This window comes from Hylobates moloch, unplaced genomic scaffold (assembly GCF_009828535.3).
Source record: "Hylobates moloch isolate HMO894 unplaced genomic scaffold, HMol_V3 SCAFFOLD_17, whole genome shotgun sequence".
In the NCBI taxonomy this organism is placed as follows: domain Eukaryota; kingdom Metazoa; phylum Chordata; class Mammalia; order Primates; family Hylobatidae; genus Hylobates; species Hylobates moloch.
In genome coordinates this window covers 736,982-761,220 of record NW_026652292.1, presented here as the reverse complement: position 1 = coordinate 761,220, position 24,239 = coordinate 736,982, and the positions used below count along the sequence as shown (strand labels likewise).

Genomic DNA, 24,239 nt, shown 5'->3' with positions numbered 1-24,239 from the left:
CCGGGGATAGCGTGTGCCCCAGGGCTAGCGTGTGCCCCGGGGCTAGCGTGTGCCCCAGGGATAGCGTGTGCCCCGGGGATAGCGTGTGCCCCGGGGCTAGCGTGTGCCCCGGGGCTAGCGTGTGTCCCGGGGATAGCGTGTGTCCCGGGGCTAACGTGTGCCCCGGGTCTAGCGTGTGTCCCGGGGCTAGCGTGTGTCCCGGGGATAGCGTGTGCCCTGGGGATAGCGTGTGCCCTGGGGATAGCGTGTGCCCTGGGGCTAGCGTGTGCCCTGGGGATAGCATGTATCTTAGGGCTAGTGTGTGCCCTGAGGATAGCGTGTATCTTAGGGCTAGCGTGTGCCCTGGGGATACGTGTATCTTAGGGCTAGCGTGTGCCCTGGGGATAGTGTGTATCCTAGGGCTAGCGTGTGCCCTGGGGATAGCGTGTGCCCTGGGGATAGCGTGTATCCTAGGGCTAGCGTGTGCCCTGGGGATAGCATGTATCTTAGGGCTAGCGTGTGCCCTGGGGATAGCATGTATCCTAGGGCTAGCGTGTGACCTGGGGATAGCATGTATCCTAGGGCTAGCGTGTGCCCTGGGGATATCGTGTGTCCTGGGACTAGCGTGCACCCTCAGAAATGCCCCTTCCTTTGGAACACAGATGTGTGAAAGGAAGGAGAGTGTGTGAGAAGTATCACCCTTAGCCACGGTTTAGAGGTGACAGCTGGTGGGGACCAGAGCCCTCCATGCAAGGTCTGTGGTTAGCCTTCTGTGCTTGCTTTTAGTTCCTTCTAAGCTGACTCTGAATTGTTTTTCCCTCACTAGGAGATGGAAATCCCAGAGAAAACAGCCCATTCCTCAACAATGTCGAGGTGGAACAAGAGAGCTTCTTTGAAGGAAAGAACATGGCACTTTTCGAGGTAACTTTACTTTTTAGAAGAAGAAGGTGCCAGGGCCATTGCTTTGATGTGGAAAAGTAAAGGAGCCCCTGGGGACCCCGGGCCGGAGCCTCCCACAGGACTGGACGTCACGTGGAAGGAACTGGGGCCTCCCTGTCCTGAAGGCCATGGAGGGGGCCCGGTCCCGCACTTGAGCTGGGATGTGCTCCTCGGCTGGTGCCTTCTGGGCTCCTTCCTGGATCTAGGGTGCTCCGGCCCCATGGGAACCCCTCGGAGCTGCTGAGTGCTGGGCATCCTGGGGTCCCTGCCATGGGTGGGTGGTCCCACTCAGTGAGGCCCTGGCCTCGGACTCAGACCTGCCACACAGGTGTCCAGGCCTCTCTGGCTCGCTTCAGACCCAGGGGCTGAGGACCAGGTGAGGGCCCGAGCTCCACACCCTGAACACGGGGAGGGAACTCGGGGGGCGCACGGCGAGGTGAGGGCCGCCTGTGACCCATGTCCACGCCGCGCAGGAGGAGATGGACAGCAACCCCATGGTGTCCTCGCTGCTCAACAAGCTGGCCAACTACACCAACCTGAGCCAGGGCGTGGTGGAGCACGAGGAGGACGAGGAGAGCCGGCGACGTGAGGCCAAGGTACTGCCGCCCTGCCCGTCTGCCGCCCTGCCCGTGCCCGCCCTGCCCGTCTGCCGCCCTGCCCGTGCCCACCCAGTCCCCGCCCCATGTGTCCTGGCACGGTCAGATCACGCCGGCAAAGCAGTTGCTTGTCAGAAGGGCTGCCCTGAGCTCTGGTGTCGTGGCCACGTCCAGCCCTTTCTTTCTGGGAGGGCTCGATGGTGCCTGCCCTGCAGCTCCTGTGCAGCCCTCTTCCCTCTCCACCATCCGGGGAAGCGTGACATTCCCCATGCATCTGAGCGCTGGGTTCCCTGTTGAGAAGTGAACTTGGGGTGTTTTGTTCGTTCTGCGGGAGCGGCCCCATCCCCTGCTGTGGAGAGAAGTCTGAATGGTGCGGAGAGGCCGGGACGTGGCCCCTTCCAGAGGGTGCTGTGGCCTCGGTGCTTCCAGGGGGCCGCCCTCCTTTTCATTTCCTGTCCAGGACACTTAGCCTGGTAGCATTTTCCATGCAGTTTTATTCCTTGAGGATTTGTTTGCAGGAATCCGTCCTAGGAAACGAGGGGGTGCAGTGGGGAAAGGTTTCCCTTGAGTGGTTTCTGTGGGCGACGAGGTGTGGAATCCCCTTGAGCATCCTCGGGAGGGTTCTGCCGTCCTGCACAGACGGGTTGCCTGAGAGCCACCCTGAGGCGAGAAAGACCCTGGACCCGTGTTGGGGGAAATCTCATGTCCTCGCTGTGGGGGTGCAGCGGGTGGCTCAGTTTCTTCTCAACTTCCTCTGCTTTTTAAATCTTCTTCCAAATACGTGTGCGTTGCTTTAGAATAAGATACAAAAAACAACAACAAAATCCACTGGAGGAAACCAAGCAGCGCAGGCCCCGCTCTGAAGCCGGGCGATGCCCTCCCCGAGTCTTGACACAAAATTGTCATTTCCCGAGTCAGCCCCGAGCCTGTGCCCCGCTCCTTCGGCAGTCAGCTAAGGGCGTACGTTGGCTTTTTAGGGTGATTTTTAAATTTCCCTATTATTTTCCCTAGCTTTGTGACTCTAAACATACTATCAGGAGATCCCTATCTTCTCAGAAGGGAGGGTTTTGTAGTGCCAGGTAGAGGCCGGTGAGCAGGAAGGAAGGAGGTGCTGAGCCAGGCGCCCCTAGGTCCAGGGAGGGTGGCCCCCCCTGCTGTGTGTGACCTCCACCAAGTGGGGCGTCCCTCGGCCGGCCCCTTGCCCTCCCCTGCATCTGCCCAGCCTGGACTCTGTGCTTTGCGTCAACGCCACCCCTGAGCGCCTCCTGCCAGCGTCCAGTGTTCCGCTGACCTGGGTCCCGCACAGCGATCGGGAAGTCAGGCGCCTGAAGATGCCTGTTTCCTTCCTTTTACTGTAAACGCAGTGGAATTAATACAGCATTTCCAGGATACTTGAAGACACTTGGTTTTGTTTTTGAGAAGCCTCACTCTGGGGTTGAAGTAACCAGAGACAAGTGAGGGACGTGACCGTGCAGCCACCTCGGGGTGGGGCCTGGCCTGATGAGGGCCCTCAGCCCTGGCTGTTGTCCCAGGACAGGGCAGTGGCCTCTTTAGAAGCTGCATCTCTGGACCTCTTTCTGGTTCCCCTGCTGGGTCCTTCCCGGCTTGGGAAGCCTGTGGCCGCCCTGCCTGTCCATAGCTCGGCCAGCCCTTGGGATGGGACCATCACTGCTGCACGTGGATGCGGCGGAATTGGGTGTTGCCGGGCTCGGCACTCAGCACCTTTCTGGGGTTTCACTCATGCTGGACGCTACCTTGAGGCCTCATGGGCTCAGGCTGGTGCTCTGGCACCAAAACTCAGGAGCCACAGGCCTTCCCTGTCTGTCCTTCTGTGTGCTGGAGTCTGTGTCCTAGGGAGATGTTGGCTTTCTCCAGGGAGCAGGTGCCTTCCCACGGGCCTGGTCCGAGTACTCCGGGAACCGGCTTCAGCTCCAGCTCGGCTGGGCTCAGGCACCACTGGCCTGGCCACCCAGCTCCAACCCCTCTGCCTGGTGGAGCCCAGCCTGCCATGAGGTGCCCATAGAGAGCACACCCCAGCTTCTCTCACCCTACTTGGTCCTGAGACATGAGTGAAACGTCCAGGCAGGTGCATTTGTTCATGGCACACCGTGGGCCAGGGCCCAGGAGGTTCCCACCTGGAAGGCTTTCCCTGGCCCTCCCTGGCAACCCTATCCCCAGGCTGGTGGCTCTCAGGCCTCTGTCCTTCAGGGACAACACGCAGGTGCCCCAGGCTGATGCCACCTGCGTTTCAGTCGTGGACGGACCAGGGCCCGTGACCCCAGCGGGCCTGTTGAGTGACAGCGGCAGGTTTCGGTTGGCAGTGAATCCTTCAGCTCCCTTAGGGGACCGCGGCTCGGCCCCTGGGGTGGAAGGGCAGGGGCCGCCCCTCGTCCTCTTTGGCCAGGCTCAGAGGCTTGTCCCCAGCAGACCTGCTCCCATTAAGGAGCCTTTTCAAGGGCCCAGGCACCTCCCGCCTCCCGAGCCTGAAACTGGGTCAGGTTGAGCCTTAAATTGGCCTTTTAGGCGCGAACCAAGAGGCCAAGGCCGGCCATGCCCTTTCGTGAGGAGTCAGGATCCCCCGCCTTTGGCCGAGAACCGGCTTCTGACTCGCCTGTCACGGGGCCGTGGGATCTGAGGCTGAGCCTGGAGGGCAGGGGCCCCTGTGTGGACCGCGTCTCTGCCCGGAGCTCTGCCTGTCGGCTCCTGCATTAGCTGAAGCCTCGCTGTGAAGTCACAGCAACACTTGTCCCCAGAGCCTTGCTGTCACCTCTGTCCTGGGCTCTCAGTTTTATCCAATGAGAATGTCCCAAAGCCGGTTCTCCACCATCCCCCACCCCTTCTCTCACTGGCACCAAGAACAAGGCGTACCCAGATTTGGAGGGCCCAGCAGCGGCCCCCGGCCCCGTCACCCTCTCCTCTCCTCTCCAGGGCCCCCATCAGAAGCAAGTCGCTCCCCTGTTGCTTCCCACCTAGGGCTCAGGGAACCAAGTGAATCCCCCAGGCTCTCAGATCCAGGGCTTCTCTCTTACATTATTTTCCCCAGGGTCCTAAAGTCGGTGGAGCCCTAGAGCCCTGCCCTGGCCCCGGCCTCGGCCTGTCTGTGGGAGGCGTTCCGACACAGTCACCCTGGAAGCCACCCTCTTTGCTTCTGTGGTGTGGTGCTCAGCGTGCTCTCCCTGGGAGCTGCCCCTCACCTGGTCCCCGTTCCCATCCTCCCCAGGCCTGGGCCGTGTGAACCCCAGGATCGAAGCCCCTCCTCAGCCTCCGCACGGGGCCTGTTCTGATCCGCACTGTGGCCGTGGTTCACAGGAAGTATCTTCAAATAAAACCTTCCCCCTTTTCTGTATTGACCTTGAGACGTTTTCCTGTTAAAACGTCACCTTGTGCTGGCGCCAGCCATCCTCCAGGTCCGAGCCACGTGCCTCTGCTCATGGTGGGAGTGGGGCTGAGCAGGCAATGGGGACGGAGCTGAAACTTCTGCCCCAGCCTGGCCCGTCCCGAGCGGAGCTGGGGGGCTGCCTGGCAGGCGTTGGCCTGCTCCTGGCTATGCTGCTGACTCTTGCCCATGCAGGTTTCTTCAGGGCACGGGGTGTGTCCCCCTCTCTGGCACAGGTGTCTGAAGCAGGCTGCCTGCTCCGTGCTGGGGCAGGCGGGGGTGGCCCCCAGGGTGGATATCTGAACCTTTGCTGTTATCTCGTGGTGACCTCCATGCCCAGTTAAGATGTGTCAGTTTCTGCCTAGGGCCGATGCTGAGCTATAGATTTTTTTTTTTTTTTAGCTTTATGGGCAGCAGCCGTCTCATCCCTCTGCTGGCTCTGCTTCCATTCCTGAAGGCTCAGGCTCTCCCAGGGTGTCAGATCTGAGGCCCTGAGCCATCCCAGGAATGGAGCCGGGGGCCCTCTTGTTCTCCCTCTTGTTTTTTCCATAACTTTTCCAGTGTAACAGGTTTCCCTCTGTCGGGGAGGCACAGCGGAGCAGCTGCATCTTGGTTCTCTGCCAACCATGTGGTTCTGCTGCCCTGCCCTAAGCCCTCGCTCTGGGATGGTCAGGGGTTCTGCCCTGGGCCTTTCTCTGAACCTCCATCTGTTCTGGGAAGGACTCCTGCCCCCTCCTGCACCCACGGCCGCTTTGCCTGCCCAGGGCCTGAGTGCAGTCTGGGGAGGGGGCGCCCTTTGGGTGTGGGGTCCGAGCCCCTGGGACACGCTATGCTCTGTCGCAGGCTCCGCGCATGGGCACCTTCATCGGCGTCTACCTGCCGTGTCTGCAGAACATCCTGGGCGTCATCCTCTTCCTGCGCCTGACGTGGATCGTGGGGGTGGCCGGTGTCCTGGAGTCCTTCCTCATCGTGGCCATGTGCTGCACCTGTGTAAGTCTCCCCTGGCTGGGTGTGGCTGTGCCTTCGGGCGGTGGCAGCTGGACAGTAGGGCCCTCCTCAGATGCCGTCTCCCCTGGCCGCTGTGGCTGTGCCTTCAGGCGATGGCAGCCGGACAGTAGGGCCCTCCCCAGACACCCGTCTAGACGTCGTTCAGCACTGTCTCCTCCACGAGAGCCAGGGCAGCTGCGGGGATGAGACACCACACTGTCCGGGGTTAGCACTGGCGTGTTGACTGGCGCACTGGCACCTCATTTACCCGTGTCTGCGGAAAGGCATCTCGGCCAGTGGTGGGTGTCATGGGGCGGCATCTGGGGCTGAGGCTTCCAAGGGAAGGGACACCCTGTGTTTTGATGACATCACCTCCAGCTTGGAAGGACCTTGGGCACTTTCAGGGGTCCCTGTCATAGGGAAAGGGGTGGGAACCAGGACACTGCACGCCTGGCGCCTGGGAGCCTCCAGATCCTGGTTTCCTAGCCACTCCACCGAGATGGGGAGCCCTGGAGTTGGGGGCTGGCATTCGGCCGGAGCCAGGTCGTAGACCCCGCCTTGGGAGTGTTGCGATGCCGGCAGGCTCTTGGAAACTCTCCTCAGATGGCCGCCTGTCTTTTTGCAGACAATGCTGACCGCCATTTCCATGAGTGCGATCGCTACCAACGGTGTGGTCCCAGGTAAGGGGTGCCCGCCAGCCGCGGCCCTAAGTCCTGTTAGAGGAGTCTGTGTTTTGTCGCACGGTAACTGCGAGGAGGCCGCTCGGCGAGGCTGGGCCAGGGGCTGCCTGGGGGTCTCAGCCGGGCCTTCTGCATGTTCTCCACTGGCTCCTCTGGTGTTTGGGCCGTGAGGTCATAGCTGTTGGGTTTTCTTCCCCATTTTGCTCGTGGTGACCGTCTCTTGCCAGGGTAGGCAGTGCCCACCAGGCAGCAGGCTGGGGAGGGGAAGGCATGGGCGATTCCAGTGGCACCTGTAGCCCAGCGTGTGCCATAGGCTGAGTTCTTGGAACCTGTATCTCACGAGGGAAGGTGAAGACAAAACACTGCCCTGACCTCGTTAATTAGTAATAAATTAATTACAATACATAATAACTAGTGAACTGAGATGATACTGTTAATTAGTAATAAATGAATTACAATATGTAATAACTAGTGAACTGAGATACTATTAATTAGTAATAAATGAATTACAGTACGTAATAACTAGTGAACTGAGATGATAATTAGTAATTAATTATATGTAATTAGTGAACTGAGATGATACTGTTAATTAGTAATAAATGAATTACAATATGTAATAACTAGTGAACTGAGATACTATTAATTAGTAATAAACGAATTACAGTACGTAATAACTAGTGAACTGAGATGTTAATTAGCAATTATAATATGTAATTAGTGAACTGAGATGATACTCTTAATTAGTAATAAATGAATTACAATACGTAATAACTAGTGAACTGAGGTGATGCCACGTCTGCTCCCGAGTGCATGTGTGCTGCGCGTGGTAACGGCTAGGCTTGCTCAGCACCAGGTCCTCACGCAGCTGGCCCCCATCCCCACGGGGGCATCGCGTGGTGCTCAGCGGACTTCCCTGGCCGCAGGAGAGCACAAGGGCCCTCACTGGGGGTCTCCCTCCACAGCCAGGGGACCAGTCTCTGCCTCACGATGACCGCATCCATTAGGACCCCTTCCTCACGCCACACGTGCTGCTCAGAGCAGGGAGAGCCGCGTTCTCCAAGCAGCCCTGGGGTTGCGCCCGGCTTTCCCCTCAGTGGTAGCGTGCGTGGTTCACAGTATACCAGGCCACTCCTGAACATCCTAGTTTCTCTTTTGCCTTTTTTATAAGCAAAACTTAGTGGAAGTGGGGGCTGGGGCTGCCATTGATGTACGCGAGACTTTTTCCGGGACCTGCTGGGGCTTCCTGCTCCCCAGGGAGCCTTGTCCCTGACCTCACCTGGTCCTCATGTCTGTGAGAGCGTGTGCCCTCGCTGTGGAACGTGTGCCAAGCCTCGGGAGGGGAGGGTTTACCGTGGAAGCGTCTCTGTGTGCTGCTTTGCGGGTGCACGAGGGTCTACACGCTGCCTTCGCAGAGACAGGCCCTCCTTCGCCTGTGAACGGCAGCACAGACCGCACCTCGAGTCCAAGTGCGCCCCTGACCCGCGGCTGCCACCTTTGTCTCCTCAGCTGGCGGCTCCTACTACATGATATCACGCTCGCTGGGACCGGAGTTCGGAGGCGCTGTCGGCCTCTGCTTCTACCTGGGCACGACGTTTGCAGGGGCCATGTATATTTTGGGGACCATCGAGATTTTTCTGGTAAGTGTGCTGCTTTGGAAGGGTTCCCACCCCACAGTCTGTGGCAGGATGCCAGGGGGCCCTGCCTGACCCACTCTGGCACACACAGCACACTGAGCCATCTTGACTGCACTGCCCTGGCTGCCCCTGGGCTCTCCTGGGCTCTGGCCATGGCGGAAGCCGTTGGGCAGCGTGCACTCAGCAGCGACCCGTGTCCCTCTTGAGCACCATTGCTGCCCTCCGTGAGGGGTGCCTGGCATAAGCTGGGTAGACATCTGGGCTGCAGATCTGAGCCCCGCGTAGGTGCAGCCCTGCAGTCTGAGCTGTTTTAGGAGCAGGGCTGGAACTTAGCTTAGAAGAACCTCTTGCCAGGATCCCAGCCTCTTCCCTGTCTGATTTGGGCACTTGGCCGAGGGTCACAGAGCCCAGCAATGTACAACCAGGTGATGTCATCACCTTCTCAAAACAGGCATGCTCAAAGCATGCCCCACATCACCTGAGCACGGCCGAGAACTGTGGCCTGAGTTCCTTGGTCCTCATGGGGACAGGGACCGCCCTTCTCTGGCCGACGGGCGCTGTCCTTCCTGCTGAGGTTCTGAAACCCGCTGTCCCTGCAGGGCTTTAGAGACACCCGCCTGAGCCCCTATCCCCAGTCTTTCTGCCCCTCCCTCTGCTGCCAGACCTGGTTCCCGGCCTCCTGGGCTCCTGAAGAGAGCCACATGGCCGAGAAGGTTCTGAAACCTTTCAGTGGGGTCACATCCACACCCGTTCCAACCCGAGTCCCTGGCCATGTCCCTCCGTCTTTCCACCTGCCCCGGGTGCCATGGCTGCCGCACTCCCGGGATCCCCGTTGGTGGGGGTGGGTGCCATGCCCTCCATGCCTGCTGCACCCCAGTCCTGTCCTGGTCTTGAGGGAGCTGAGCAGCACCATCTCATGTCTCCGTCCCTTGAATCTGGGCAGAACAGAGGTTGCCCCCAGCTGGCGTGGTCAGACCCGTGTTTGTCCAGGACGTCCAGCCGGGGTGGGCTGAGCTTTCTGGGCAGCAGTCACATTCCTCTTAGCAGAAGGTGTTTCTTTTGAGTGCAGATGTGCAGATGCCCCAGGTCCTGAAGTTGCTTTACTCTAAGGCTCCGGGGAAACGTTCAGGCCCCTGCCCGTCCATTGCCTGTGTGCTGACCCCCGCAGGCTCCGTCCAGCATGGATGCGTCCCGATGGCCTCAGCACCTGTTGGGAGGAGGCCCCTGTGTGGCGCTGGGGGCTTGTGGGAGGGACGGGCATTGGGGAGTTCTGTCCGGGGACAGCCTCCTGACCCACCTTGTCCCCGCAGACGTACATCTCCCCGGGTGCGGCCATCTTCCAGGCAGAGGCTGCAGGGGGCGAGGCGGCCGCTATGCTGCACAACATGCGTGTGTACGGCACGTGCACGCTCGTGCTCATGGCCCTGGTGGTCTTCGTGGGCGTCAAGTACGTCAACAAGCTGGCGCTGGTCTTCCTGGCCTGCGTCGTGCTGTCCATCCTGGCCATCTATGCCGGCGTCATCAAGTCTGCCTTCGACCCCCCGGATATCCCGTGAGTCTCGGGGCCGCTGAGCCGTGGGTGGTGTGTGGGGCTGGGGCCAGGTCCCATGGGCTTTGCTCGCCTCTCGTCCATCATCCTTGATGCCGAAACTCCCCTCGAGGGGTGGGACTGGGTGTGACCTCGGTGGGAACCTTGTGGGCTGGTTCTGGGGATGTCGGGAAATCCAACGGTGAGGTGGGCTGAGGTACCCTCGTGGCCGGGTCTGAGCATGAAGACCTTCCTCAGTGGCAGGAGGGCTGGTGAGGGGTCTGGCAGGTTTCAGGGGTGGCCGGCGGCCCTGAGCACGGTCAGGTGCACTGAGCGTCATGGGTGTGGCCCTGGTTGCTGCTGGGGCCTGGGTCTCTTCTCCCTCCCAGAGGTGCATGGAGGGGCTCTTTCTTGTCCTTTTGGAGGGGAAGCTGGGAGGCGGCCTAGGGTCCTGGAACACGGGAGTGGCCACCAGAGCCCGCAGGGAGCAGGTCCAGAAAGGGCCAGTAGCCAAGCCCCTTGAGGCTCCCGTGGTTTTGCCGTCTCCACGTGGAGGGAGCCCCTGAAGGAACAGCCTCATAGAGGCCTCAAAACAGAGGGAGGCAGAACAGCCGCAACCCCGCAAGCCTGTTTTAGGGAAGCACAGCTGCCCTTCCCCTCGGGGGCCCGTCCTGAGACCTCCCACTGATGCCTGAAGCCACGGCCCTGTGTAGACTGTTTTCTACACACAGGCCTGGCTTATACGTCAGGGGCGGCACTCTTGTGCTCTTGGCCGTTGGCACGTGGCACGAGGGAGGCTTGAACTCAGACACTGAGATTGTGACAGCTGACCTGGCCAGGACGCCGCCGAGGGCCTTGGGGAGGGAGCGGCTGCCGCATGGCTATGCTGGCGCGGGGGGGTTGCTGGGTTCCGCCTCACTACTCAGCACTGCGCAGTGGAAAACGTGTGAATTGTTTATGTCTAGAACGCTTCATTTAGCACGTTTGGAACATGGGTGGCCGAACCATGGATGAGGGGACAGCTGTACGGTACAGCATTCCTGCTGCAGCCTGGCTCGGTCCCCAGTCCCCGGTCCCCGGCGTGATCTGTGGCCTTCCTGTCTTGGGAGGTGCAGGGTGCCAGGAGCCACTTGTGGGCAACACTGTGGGTGCCCATTGGGGGAGCTGGGTGGGGCAGTAAAAGCCACCTCGGTGGCAGCACACGTGCTGTGCCTCCATGTCCCGCCCTAGGGTCTGCCTCCTGGGGAACCGCACGCTGTCACGGCGAAGCTTCGATGCCTGCATCAAGGCCTACGTCATCCACAACAACTCAGCCACCTCTGCGCTCTGGGGCCTCTTCTGCAACGGCTCCCAGCCCAGCGCCACCTGTGACGAGTACTTCACCCAGAACAACGTCACCGAAATCCAGGGCATCCCGGGCGCGGCCAGTGGCGTCTTCCTGGGTGAGGCCCGTAGGGCTGCAGCTGGGGCTGGGTGGTGGCGGGGATGGCGGGGGCAGCAGGCGCTGGGGGGTGGTGGGGGCAGCAGGCGCTGGCCCTGGTGGCTGCTGTCGCCTTAGAGTCACTCTCAGGGCCCCAGTTCCTCCTGCCTGGCCGAGCCCCTTCCCAGCTGCTGCTGATGAGCCTGGGGGTCCCTGTACGCACCCCTGGCAGAGCCATAGAAGCTGAACACGGTGTGGCAGGGAGACGCCTCCGTCATGGTCAGCAAGCTGGTCTTAACGCCATGGGTTTATTTTCACGACCTCCTGGCAGCACGTGTAGGGAACTTGCTATGTTAATAAGGGAGTGGTGGCTGGGCGGTAACTTCCCCCTCTGTGCATCCTTCCCTGATGAGAGGCTGCCTTGGACCTGCCCCAGGGGGTTGAGGGAGAAGGTCCCCTGGCAGGGTACACGAGACCTGCTCTAGAAGCCAAGACAGGAAGCCCAGGCTTTCCAGAACCCGAGACAGGAAGCCTGGACTTTCCAGAACCCTAGAGAGGAAGCCCAGACTTTCCAGAACCCAAGAGAGGAAGCCCAGACTCTCCAGAACCCGAGAGAGGAAGCCCGGAGTTTCCAGAACCCTAGAGAGGAAGCCCAGGCTTTCCAGAACCCTAGACGGGAAGCCCAGACTTTCCAGAACCCGAGAGAGGAAGCCCACACTCTCCAGAACCCTAGAGAGGAAGCCCAGACTCTCCAGAACCCTAGAGAGGAAGCCCAGGCTTTCCAGAACCCGAGATGGGAAGCCCAGGCTTTCCAGAACCCGAGATGGGAAGCCCAGACTTTCCAGAACCCGAGAGAGGAAGCCCAGACTTTCCAGGAATACACTGTTCCGCACGTGAGGCTTCTCTTTAGCGCTGTCCATCCCTCCGTAGACACAGACAGGTAGCTTTTCCAGAGGTACCATCTCAAAAACTTGTTTGAATTGGAGCCTGCTTGCAGCGAGCAAGCTGTGACCCTTCCCCTCCAGCCACTAGTGGCACCTGCCAGGGAGTGGGCGGCCCCATGGCGGGGGCACTGGACAGAAGGTGCCAGAAACCCATGGGATCTTCCTTGCCCGGCAGAGAACCTGTGGAGTATGTATGCGCACGCGGGGGCATTTGTGGAGAAGAAAGGTGTGCCCTCGGTGCCCGTGGCAGAGGAGAGCCACGCCAGTGCGCTGCCCTACGTCCTCACCGACATCGCGGCCTCCTTCACCCTGCTGGTTGGCATCTACTTCCCCTCAGTGACTGGTGAGCCCGCGGCTCCAGCCGTCTCCTTCTCTTTCTTCCCTCCCTCTCTTTTTTGAGGCAAGGTCTTGCTCTGTCACCCAGGCTGAGAGGGCAGTGGTGTGATCACAGCTCACTGCAGCCTCAACTCCTAGACACAAATATTCCTCCCACCCGAGTCTCCCAAGCAGCCGGGACCCCAGGCACACGACACTGCACTCAGCTAATGTCCGTATTTTTTGTAGAGGGGGTCTCCCCACATTGCTCAGGCTGGTCTCAAACTCTTGAGCTCAAGCCATCCTCAGCCTCCCGAAGTGCTGGGATTACAGACATCTTGAGCCACCGCGCCTGGCCTCCATCTTTCTCTTCCTTTGTCTCTCTTTGTCCATCTCTCTGTCTCTGTCATTCTCTCCTCCTGCACTCTCTCTTTCTCTGTCCCCCTCCCCCTTTCCCTCTCTCTGTCTCTCTGTGTCTCCCTCTTCTTTCCTCCCGTCCTCTCTGTCTCTCTCTCTCTCTGTCTCTCTCTAGCGTGTTCCTTCCTGTCCCTGCTTATCTTGTCTGTTAGGCTCAGGGGAAGTGGCTGAGGTCTCTGCCCTGTGTCCTGATGGATTTATAAGAAGCCTGTCTGCTGCTCTCGGGCAGGCCTGTGTCAGGAGAAGGTGTTGTAGGGTTGCTGGGAACACCTGGCACGCTGTTAGGTGACACCTAGGAGTGGCCTCAGTGTGAGCTTAGAGGCTGGGGACCTCAGCCCTCTGTGTGCTCCTCAAACAGTGGGCCTTGTTCCGGCGGGGGGTGGGGCCCTTGGTTGTTCCCCAGGGGATGGGGCCCGGCCCCGTGCTCTCCGAGTGGCATGCACACGCCCCCGGCTGTCTCCACTCAGCCTTCCTGTCGGGACGCCCCTGACTGGCGCTGGCTGCTTGTGCAGCTGCCCTTCCGGTCCCTCCCACATCTGCTCCTGGACTTCATCTCAGCGCATCCGAAAGCCCTGGAGCCCAGGGTCAGCCACAGGGCCTGGCCACAGCGCTGGTGTCTGGTGTTTCTCTTGCCTCCCCTGAAGGTGGGCCCGTCTTGCTATGGAGGGGGCGATCTGCCCAGGGTCCTCTCCCTGTACCTCCGCTCCAGCCTCCCCCGTCCGTCTGCGTGCACTCAGTGCCATGGGTGGAGGGCGTGGGGGCAGAGCCTCTGCGTGGCTGTGGGTGTGTCAGTGCCATGGGTGGAGGGCGTGGGGGCAGAGCCTCTGCGTGGCTCTGGGTGTGTCAGCGCTGTGGGTGGAGGGCGTGGGGGCAGAGCCTCTGCGTGGCTGTGGGTGTGTCAGCGCCGTGGGTGGAGGGCGTGGGGGCAGAGCCTCTGCGTGGCTCCGGGTGTGTCAGCGCTGTGGGTGGAGGGCGTGGGGGCAGAGCCTCTGCGTGGCTCCGGGTGTGTCAGCACCGTGGGTGAAGGGCGTGGGGGCAGAGCCTCTGCATGGCTGTGGGTGTGTCAGCGCCGTGGGTGGAGGGCGTGGGGGCAGAGCCTCTGCGTGGCTCCGGGTGTCTCAGCGCCGTGGGTGGAGGGCGTGGGGGCAGAGCCTCTGCGTGGCTCCGGGTGTCTCAGCGCCGTGGGTGGAGGGCGTGGGGGCAGAGCCTCTGCGTGGCTCCGGGTGTCTCAGCGCTGTGGGTGAAGGGCGTGGGGGCAGAGCCTCTGCGTGGCTCTGGGTGTCTCCGTGGCACTGGATTGTGCGCTCTGCTGCTCCCAGGCCACCCCGAGCACGGGCGCTTCAGGCTGCGCCTTGGATGGGGCTGAGCCGGGTGTCAAGTGGCCCCCACCGACCCGGCTTCCTGGAGCTTTGTGGAACCTGATTGTGCGGAAACACCCCCGGCCGTGGCTCCCTAGAGCAAGGTGGTGTCCACGTGGTGCTGCAGTGGGAGGGGTCGCAGCGTCTGCTGGCCTGGCTGGCTGGGCTGAGTCGTTCTAGGGTCTCATTCCGAAAGTCCTTAGGTCCTGGGGGCCTGTGAGCCATTGCTCAGCACCGTCCCTCGGCTGACCCTTGGCCGTGGGATTAACGCAGGCTCCAGAGAAGCCTTGGGTGTGGGGGTTGGTGGGGGTCAGTGTTGGGGTTGGGCCTCATCCTCGGATCCAGGGGAGCGGTAGACGTGGGGGCTCATCCGCGTGCCTGGGCCTGCATCCCCCCAGCCGCGGTACTGCAGCGTCGGCTGGCGGAGCTTGGACTGCAGCCTTGGGCACAGCTCACCCTCGGGGTCTCCCCAGAGACTGCCTTTCTGGCTCTCCGGGCAGGGGCTGCCATCACATGGCACTGACTCCTCAGATGGGCCTTGGCAGCATTTTCCACGTTCACAGGTATCATGGCGGGTTCAAACCGGTCCGGGGACCTCAAGGATGCGCAGAAGTCCATCCCCACGGGGACCATCCTGGCCATAGTGACCACGTCTTTCATCTGTATCCTTGGAGGGGTGCAGGCGAGGGAGGCGCGGGTTCCAGCCTCTGCCTGGGGGGAGGCCCCCATGCCCTCCCCGGCTCAGCATCATGCCCTCGGCCACCAGCATGTGACTTCCCAGGTTAGGCTGTGCTCTGACCACGTCATCCTCCCTGGGAGACGGAGCAGGGGCTGCTGTCAGGACCCCGGCTTCTTCACCACCGCGTGATGCGATCATAGATAAAACAGAAGCAGTCACCCTGCCTCATGGACAGTGGTGCGCGGCAGTGTGTGGTGTATGCTGCCAGCAGGCTGGGCCCATGGGACCTCTGGCCTCTCAATCCCAAGGCCGCCTCTTTCCAGCGAGCCTTGTCCCCTCAGCGAGGTCCCCTGCCAGTGCCTGGCGGTCAAGCACCAGGCCAGGTGTGTCTCCACCACCCCAGGGCCCCGTTCTATGGTGCTGGACAGAGCCCCAGGAGGGTGCGCTGGGGACACGGGGGACAGGACCTGCCCGGGATGGGATGGGGTGCAGAGCGGTCCCCGCCCACCTGGACCCTGCGGCCCGCTGGCCAGTGCATCTCCCCACCCACCCCAGCCCCCGTACCTGAGGACCCTGCATCTGCGGACCCGCCCTTCCTTGACGGGGGCTGTAGATCTCTCCTGCATCGTGCTGTTTGGGGCCTGCATCGAAGGCGTGGTCCTACGAGATAAGTACGTTTCCGTCTGCAGTTTTCGTGCAAAGCCTGTAGTCTTCATGGGTTTTCCTGAGGACGAATTCGGCTTTGAAATTATATCGCCCTAGGACTTCATGTCCGTGTGCAGAGCTGAAGGCGTCCTGGTCCCAGGGTTGGGATCCCCTTGGTCTGATGTGTCGTCTCTTCCACTGGGGCCTAGGGCCTGGGGAACCATTCAGAGCCAACTCCAAGCCCTGATGCAGCTGGGGGCGCAGGCCCTTCCTGGGGAGGCCATAGGGGTGTGGACGGGTGAGGCTTGGCCCTGGGAGACCCCTCAGCCCTGCTGCCAAGTGGAGAAGTAGTGGGGTCCCAGGCAGGTCATCACTGACCCCGCATCCTCGTGGGGCATGCCTGTCTGGCAGCCCCAAGGCCCCGGGGGTCCTGGGTGGTCCCTGACTGAAGCTAATGCCAGGCTGGGTCTTCCCTGCTCCCAAGAGTGACCCTTAGGTGAGCAGGACCCCTTGCCCCGCTGAAGACCTTCCAGGGCATTCTGGCCATGCTGGGCAGAGCCTGGTGGAGGTTTCAGCCAACAGGGACTGGACACCGGGCCTCAGCTTTCCAGGGAGTCGCCCCCACTGCACTGGGCCCCTCGCTCTGGGTGGGAGAAGACATTTTGTCCGACTTAGGCTCATTTCTGAAAGCCACCCGCCCGCCCGCCTGCCTGCCTGCCTGCAGGTTCGGGGAGGCCCTGCAGGGGAACCTGGTCATCGGCATGCTGGCCTGGCCCTCCCCCTGGGTCATCGTCATCGGCTCCTTCTTCTCCACCTGTGGCGCCGGCCTGCAGAGCCTCACGGGGGCCCCGCGCCTGCTACAGGCCATTGCCCGTGATGGCATCATCCCCTTCCTGCAGGTGAGTCCTGCGCCCTCGGGGGAGGTGACCCTGGAAGGTCAGGGTCGGGGGCTCTGCTCCCCTGCGGAATCCTCACGGTGCCGTGTGTGGACGCACGCCTGCAGCTTGGACCCCATGGTGGTCGTTCTGCCCCTGGCCCCTGCACAGAGCATGGGAGTGGTGGGAGGTGGGTTTTGGGCAGAGGCAGCTCCAGCCCTCCTGCCTGCAGGCCCCTCCGAGTGCGGCCCCGGGTGTGTCAAGAGCGGCTGTGTGAGGGCCACAGCCTCGGGTCCAGAGGTGCCTGGTCTGCTGTCTGGCGAGAAGCCCCCTGCCCGCCCGCCCGCCCACCGGCCACGTCTTTCTCTGTGTGGCTGAGCTCTTTAGTCCGTGGGAGGTGGCGTCACCAGCCACTTGCAGCCAGAGTGTGGGGCTGCTCTGAGGATTGCACAGACGCCCGCATGGGTCCTGTCCGTGTGCTGTGCCCAGAGCTGCCGATTGTGGCTCCTCCTGCCACTTGGGCCCAGGGGCAGCTGTGGGAAGGTTGTGGATGGCAGAGCCATCCTCGCCCGTTGCTGGTCCCTCAGCAGGGTGCCGACCCGCAGGGCCTTTGTGTGGTTGCATCTTCAGTCCCAGCCGGGCCTAGGGCATGGTGTCCGGGAAGGGGACAGGCACACAGGCCCCATGGGCCTCAGCTTCTGGGAGGTGAGGGTGGCCTGATGAGAAAGGTCACTACAGGGTGTGGGGAACCGCGAGTGCCCTGGAGACGCTGGTCCTGTGTTGTGTGGTCGGGGAAACTGAGGCAGGTGGGGGCAGGCTGGGGCCACACAGGTTGCAGGCAAGCCCGGTGTAGACACAGCTCTGAAGCCTCCCGGGCTGCAGCCCTTTGTCAGGGCCTCTTCCCAGGCCGGCCGGGTGGTGTCCCAGGGACCTGCTGTAAAAGGCGTTTCTGCTGGTCTGTGTCTTTAAGATTCATCTGGGCTAGACCTGACCAGCCTGCAGCTTGTCTCCTAAAAGGGTGGTGTCATCTGCCCCATCTTCCTGCCCTTCTCCCTGCAGGTGTTTGGCCACGGGAAGGCCAACGGGGAGCCCACGTGGGCACTGCTGTTGACAGTCCTCATCTGCGAGACTGGCATCCTCATCGCCTCCCTGGACAGCGTGGCCCCAATCCTCTCCATGTGAGTCCCCACAGGACGGGGACCTGGGGATGGGTGTGTGGGCCTGGAGCGTGGGGCAGTGTGGGTGGGGGGTCCTGCTCAGGACAAGCAGTAAACAGGCAGGGTCAGCCGTGGGCAGTCAGGATCCTGCCGGGAAGGGAGTTGCGCCGGGGAAGGCAGGTGCACAGGCCTCCAGGCAGGCGCCCGCTGGGGTCAGCCGGGGACAGTGTGGCTGGACAGACAGCTGCTGGGGAAGGGACGATGGCCCATCTCTTGATGGACCAGGTGGCCACAGGATGGCTGGAGCCTGAGGAGGCCTGATTCGGAATCAGTCTGAGTCAGGTCACGTGCAGAGACAGACATGGGGAGACAAGGCGCAGGTGGGAGGGACAGTGACGACAAGGATGGTCTCCCAGGTGGCAGTGACTGGAGGCTCAGGGGGGCCCAGCAGGCCCGTGTCAGTGGCCGGCCATCCCTGCAGGTTCTTCCTCATGTGCTACCTGTTCGTGAACCTGGCCTGCGCCGTGCAGACCCTGCTACGTACCCCCAACTGGCGTCCACGCTTCAAGTTCTACCACTGGTGAGGCTGCTCAGCCACGGGCGTCAGGGGCCCCGCAGACTGGGACACTGGGTGGCTCTGCCACTGGTGAGGCCGCTCAGCATGGACATCAGGGGCCCCACAGGCTGGGACACTGGGTGCCTCTGCAAGGCCAGCTGCCCTGGGCCTGAAGACCCCAGCGGGTCCTTGACTGTTCCTTTGCGGAGTAAGCCCCTGCGCAGCTGATGAGACTGTGGCCTCTCCTTGCCTCTGCACCTGAGGAAGGCCTCTGGTTACGAGGATGCCCAGGTGTCTGCATGCGCCTCGTACCTCCCGTGGTCAGCCCAGCCTTCCCAGGCTTGGGGCGTAGCCCATCAGGGCTGTGGGTCTTCTTAACTCCCCTCCCCGGGAATCAGGCGCTGGGTGGACGCTGCAGCCCCTTGTTGCATGCACAGCCGAGGTGCTGTGTGCACGCTGGGAGCTGGAGCTGTGTACTGGGTCTTGGAGTGACAGCTCCCACAGGGGCTCAGGGAGCCATGTCACCCCTCAGAGGTGGTTGAGTGCAGCCATGGTCGTCAGGCGTCAGTGACTGTCTTCCTAGTGTTAACAGAGTTTCACTGAGGGAGGGGCAATGTCGTGTGGCGGTGGCTGAGGTGTGGGGGCTGCATGGCGTTGGGCCGCCCCTGAGCCACTTGCCCCACCCCCAGGACCCTGTCCTTCCTGGGCATGAGCCTGTGCCTGGCGCTGATGTTCATCTGCTCCTGGTACTATGCGCTGTCCGCCATGCTCATCGCTGGCTGCATCTACAAGTACATCGAGTATCGCGGGTAAGCACCGTTAGCGCCCCTCATGGACCCGGCGCACGGGAGGGCAGGCGGGCCCCCCTCACACTACACCTGGGGCAGCTCCCTGGAGGGGCCTCCCTGGGGCTCGAGTGTTGTGTGCCCTCCTGGGGGCAGCTGGGAGCACGTCCAGGTGGGCTGTGTTGTGAAAACCGGGGTTTCCCTCCCGCCTCCAGCCAGGCCGAGGTGCCTGCACTCATGGACGGGGTCTCCAGCCTGGAGCTCTGTCTCGTGCCGTCTTCAGCAGGCGGTGAGCCCATGGCTGACTATTCCTGCTGCGTGTCTTGCGAGGTGTCCCCAGGTTGTGTCTGTACTCACTCGGCAGCCACGGGCGTCCTTCCCCGTGCCCCAGCGCCCACCCTCCCTCCACCTGCACCCGCCTCGTGCCCGGGGTCCAGCCACTTCCCTGTCACGGGTCTCCTGCCCCCCGCCGTGTGAGGAAGGCACCTCACGCAGGCTGGGCGTAGACCTCGTTCCCTCCATAGCCACAGCACCCTCTGACCCGGTGGCTCCTAGGATGGGCTTCCTTGAGGGCAGGGGTGGGCACGGAGGCCTCCCTCCTCATCCAGGGACTTTTCCCGGGGGTCCTGTTTGCCCCAACTCACCTGCCCCCAGAAGTCCCCTCTTTCCCGGGTGGGAGAGAAGCCTCCAGGCATGCGGCTGGACAAGCCCCCGACTTCCTTTCCCTCAGGGCCGAGAAGGAGTGGGGCGACGGCATCCGTGGCCTGTCCCTGAACGCCGCTCGCTACGCCCTGCTGCGCGTGGAGCACGGTCCCCCCCACACCAAGAACTGGAGGTGAGCACCGCCCATGCCCCGTGTTCCTCAGATGCACAGAAGAGCCGTTTCTGAGGTCGGCCTTTGAGTGGGGACCTTCGAGTCTCAGGGGTCTCTCGCCTTCAGCCGCTCGGGCAAGGTCTGGGGTGTGAACACTGCCTGGTGCAGAGCGAATCGCGCAGCTGGGGGCCTTGGAGCACCGGGGGTGTCCCTACTGCAGGGTGGGGGCGTGGAGAGCCGGCCCCTCTGCCGGCACAGCCCTGGGCTTGGGGTGGGAGAGGGTGGCTCCTGCTGAAGCAAAGGCCATCTGCGGGAAGCCTCTGCCGTTCAGGGTCTCGGCGGGGGCCTCAGGCGTGTGTCCTGGGCCATTGTCTCACCTGTCCAGCATGTCATTTGTCCCACCTGTCTAACCTACCTGTTCACCTGTCCTGCTTGGCTAGTGTCCACCTGTCCATCGGCCCTGCCTGTCCCATCTGGCTTGTGTGGCCTGTCTCACCTGTCACCTGTTCAACTTACCCTACCTGTGTCATGTGTTTCCCCATCCCACCTGTGTCATGTGCCCCACCTGTCCCATCTGCCCTGCCTGTGGATGGGCCGTGCCCGGGTGAGCGTTGCTGTGGTAACAGCTGCCCCCCCCCCCCCCCCCCCCACTGCAGGCCCCAGGTGCTGGTGATGCTGAACCTGGATGCGGAGCAGGCCGTGAAGCACCCCCGCCTGCTGTCCTTCACGTCGCAGCTGAAAGCCGGCAAGGGCCTGACCATCGTGGGCTCGGTGCTGGAGGGGACGTACCTGGACAAGCATATGGAGGCTCAGCTGGCCGAGGAGGTGGGCCGGGCGGGGTCTGGGGGCAGGCGTCTTTCCCACCCCAGCTGCACAGGAAACGCGCCCTGGCACGTCCTCATCGCAGCGTGTCAACACGGTGCCGTGCATGGCGCTGCTGTGTTTTAGCCATGGCAGTGGCTTTGAGCTCAGAGCAGCGCGCTAAGGCCTGGGAGCGCCAGTCGCACCCCAGGAAGCTTGGGAGGCGCTGAGGGCCGTTAGCTTTCCAAGGGCGAACCCTGGGACCGCCTCCTCCCGCCATGGGTGAGCCCCGTCCAGAGCCACAGTCACGGTTCTGCTGCCAGCTCAGTCTCCTGCTGTTCAGGCTCACTGGGGGATGCGTAAGCGTGATGCCCGTTGTGCTGCTGAATTTCTGCGCACTCAGAGCCTTGTGGGGAGGGACGGCTGAGTGCCCCGGGCATGTAGCATGCTGGTGCCAGCTCTGGGCCCTGCTGCTACAGTCGGCTGCCCCAGGACATCAGGCTCTGAGACTTCGTGTCTTCATTTCTCTGATTTTCAATCTTCTTACGGGAAGCTTCACGCTATGCGGAAACGGAATGATGACACGATGAAAGCCTGTGGGGTCCCGTCGCGTCACCTGGAGTTACTTCCGTATTTCTTGCTAAAGCAGGAGCTTCTGGGTGCCCACCTGCGTGGTTTTCATGCCAAGGGCGCCTCATGCCCAGGCAGGGCTGGCTGCTGCGGGCGCCTCAAGCCTCCTTCTTCCGCCTCGTGTGTGTGGGAGTCTGTGGGGCCTACACCAAGTGCCTGTTGCAGTGGTGTGTGTCCGAGGTCCCTCCCATGCGGGTGCCCCCTCTGTCCTCGCTGTGGGTTGGGAGCCAACTCCCTGCTGCCAGGCCTCCCCTGGGGCCTTGTGGGTGTGTCCAGGCATCTACAGCCGGCCCCCTGCTGCATGTTTCTCTGCACAACCACAGCCGCACTGAGGCCCGTCCAGGTCCGGGCCGGTCAGCCTAGGGGTGGGAACGCTGCTCAAGGGGGCTGTGGGCATGTGGACGGTAGCAGCCTCAGGTGGCGTGGCCTAGGGCCAGGATCCCATGGAGGTAAAAAACGGTCCCCACCCCTCCCGCCACCTTGGCCACGTGGACGGCCGCCCTCTCAGGCGGTTCCACAGGTTGGCTTTTCCAGGGAAGACAGGAGATGCTCTGGGCCTTCCCTCTCCCTGACAGCGGCATCATGGCTCACCACGGGTTCGGGCGTTAGCTGCTATTGACTGTGAACCCATGGATTTAGGTATCGTGGTTTTCGGGGGGATGTTCACAGTACCGGTCCCCATATGTCCCTTTCCGTGTTTCTTATCCCGTGCTGGAATGCTCTTAGGAGGAATCCCAGAGTTGGAACTGCCCTGCTGGCGGATTCTAAGAATCCTGGCACCACCTGGCCTTCCTGGAGGTGTGTGAGGGCGCGTCTGTGCACGTGAGGGACAGGGCAGGGATTGCAGGGACTGGGGGATGACGGGACCCCCTGCCATGCTCTGCCAGTCTTCACGGCCATGGGAAGAGCTGCCCTCACACTCTCACGTTAACGCAGCTCACAGGAAGATCCTCTCCGTCTGACAGCCCTTTGGCTGCGGGGTCTGGGACAGCCTCAGACAGGAGCCTGCTCTTGCGGACAGGAGGCCGAGCCCACCCTGCCCCCGCTGCTCTCAGCGAGCCTTTGGCTGTGACTTAGCTGCATTGGTCCTGAGGGCTGGAGCCAGCCGCAGGCCCCGCCTTCGCTTGGCTGCCTCTGGGGCTGCACTGCCCTGGGGAGTCTCCATCGTGGCTACGTTAGTGTGAAATTAGAGAAATCTGGGCAAATCTTTTCTTATTTATGTATTTATTTATTACTTTTTATTTATTTATTTTTTGAGATAGTCTCCCTCTGTTGCCCAGGCTGCAGTGCAGTGGTGCAATCTCAGCCCACTGCAACCTCCACCTCCTGAGTTCAAGCAATTCTCCTGCCTCAGCCTCCCAGTAGCTGGGATTACAGGTGCCCACCACCACGCCCAGCTAATTTTTGTACTTTTAGTAGAGACAGGGTTTCGCCACGTTGGCCAGGCTGGTCTCGAACTCCTGAGCTCAAGTGATTCGTCTGCTTCGGCCTCCCAAAGTGCTGGGATTATAGGTGTGAGCCACTGCACCCGGTCTGGGCAAGTCTGTAAAGCATGGAAATTTCCCTAAGAAGCGTGCAGCTTCGTGACTCGTGCAGTTGGCAGGGAGGCTTATGCGCGCCCTTGTGCTCTGTTCTATGTGGCACTGATTGGCATAAAAGGGGTCCTAAGGCACTGGTGTTCTTGCTCCCCACTCGTAAAGGGCCCGTTGTCCTCCGGGTTGAGGTCTGTCTGCATGGAGGCCTCTGTGACTGCTGCGCCGGGCAGGTGCGGGGACTTGTGATAACAGGGTCCCCCGACACAGTGCTGAGTTCCTGCCAGGCCAGGGCAGTGCTGCGTCCTCCTGAAACCCTGCAGTCCTGCAAAGTGGTTTTCCCAACAGTGAGGCCAGAAGAGAGTTGAGATCCCCAGCTCCGACTCCTCGGAGCCAGCATGTGGGGGTGAGCACAGCAGCCAGTCATGTAGGAAGTGGCCCCGTGACGTGGCTCCAGCACTTGGAGGCCCTCAGGGCCCCTCCAGTGGCTGCACCCAAACTTGGCTGATCCTGAACAGCCGTTTCCCTGGGCTCTGTTCTCCGGCCAGATGGGGGCACAAGAACGGAGAACCTGAATTGCCTGAATTGCCCTGCAGAGGCGTATCGTGGGGATGAGAAGCAGCCGCATAAAGGGGCTGCTGAAACAGCCACGCTTCCTGCCTTCTTCCCACATGACCCCCGATTCGGGTGCTTCCCTGCACCTTCCTGCCCAGGGACCCCTGTGTCCACCCCGCAGCGTCCACCTCCAGCCGGTCTCTGCCTCTCTGGGGCCCCTGCCTCCACTTGCTGGCTGGTGCCCCTTGGGGGTAACATGTTTAGGCCTTTCCCGACCTAAACAAAAGTCTCAAAGAGGGGCATATCTGCTGGCCCTGCACCCTGTCCCGTCTTGCCCCAGGCAGCTGGGCAGAAGGTGGAGGTGTCTGGAGAGCAGGGTGAGGGCGAGGGCTGCCTGAGGAGGAGTGGGGCTGTGGGAGAACACGGTGTTGTTTTGTGTGTGAAGGGCTGCTGGAGCTCTAGGTGTGAGCCAGGGTAAGGGGTGAGGATACCAGTCAGGCTGACGTAGGGGCCGCTGGAATCTTGGCAAAGGAGGCAGGTGGTGGCTCTGATCCCTGAGTGGCCCGGGGCTGCTGTGATGGGACACAGACCACACGGCTCACAGCAAAGGGCATCTGTTCTCTCCTAGTTCTGGAGCCCAGGAGTCTGAGATGAAGGAGACCGCAGGCCGCGCTGCCTCCAGAGTCTCCCGGGAGGATCCTCCCGCCTCCTCCAGCTCCTGGGTCCCCAGGCGACCCTGGGCGCCGGTCCCTCTGCCTCCCTCTCCACCTCCACGCAGCCTTTTCCTCCCAGTCTGAGAGCTCTTCCTGCCTTCATCCTGTAAGGTCACTTGTCAGTGGCTTCAGGGCCCACCTCTGACCCAGGATGCTCGCTCAAGATCATAACCTAATTGCAAGGTTCTTCAACACATCCATGAAGACAGGTTTTCCAAATGAGGTCACGTGCTCAGGTTCCTGGGGCCGGGATGTGGGTATCCTCTTTTTTGGGGCCACCATTCAACCCACTGCAATTGCGCTCTGGGCCCTAAAATTCATGTC

At 61.8% G+C, this 24,239-nt stretch overlaps 1 protein-coding gene across 1 annotated transcript in view; it reads left to right on the top strand.

Annotated features, from left to right (window-relative positions):
• SLC12A7 (solute carrier family 12 member 7) overlaps positions 1–24,239 on the top strand; it is a 59,719-nt gene that overhangs the window by 20,190 nt on the left and 15,290 nt on the right. Inside the window, exons 2-17 of the mRNA XM_032135573.2 lie at positions 806–900; positions 1,392–1,514; positions 5,734–5,880; positions 6,503–6,557; positions 8,064–8,194; positions 9,502–9,743; positions 10,950–11,161; positions 12,259–12,426; positions 14,737–14,835; positions 15,466–15,523; positions 16,222–16,396; positions 17,432–17,550; positions 18,011–18,109; positions 18,775–18,894; positions 19,601–19,705; positions 20,341–20,509. Of these exons, the coding sequence (XP_031991464.1) occupies positions 806–900; positions 1,392–1,514; positions 5,734–5,880; positions 6,503–6,557; positions 8,064–8,194; positions 9,502–9,743; positions 10,950–11,161; positions 12,259–12,426; positions 14,737–14,835; positions 15,466–15,523; positions 16,222–16,396; positions 17,432–17,550; positions 18,011–18,109; positions 18,775–18,894; positions 19,601–19,705; positions 20,341–20,509 (2,117 nt within the window). The remainder of the gene's footprint in view (positions 1–805; positions 901–1,391; positions 1,515–5,733; positions 5,881–6,502; positions 6,558–8,063; positions 8,195–9,501; positions 9,744–10,949; positions 11,162–12,258; positions 12,427–14,736; positions 14,836–15,465; positions 15,524–16,221; positions 16,397–17,431; positions 17,551–18,010; positions 18,110–18,774; positions 18,895–19,600; positions 19,706–20,340; positions 20,510–24,239) is intronic.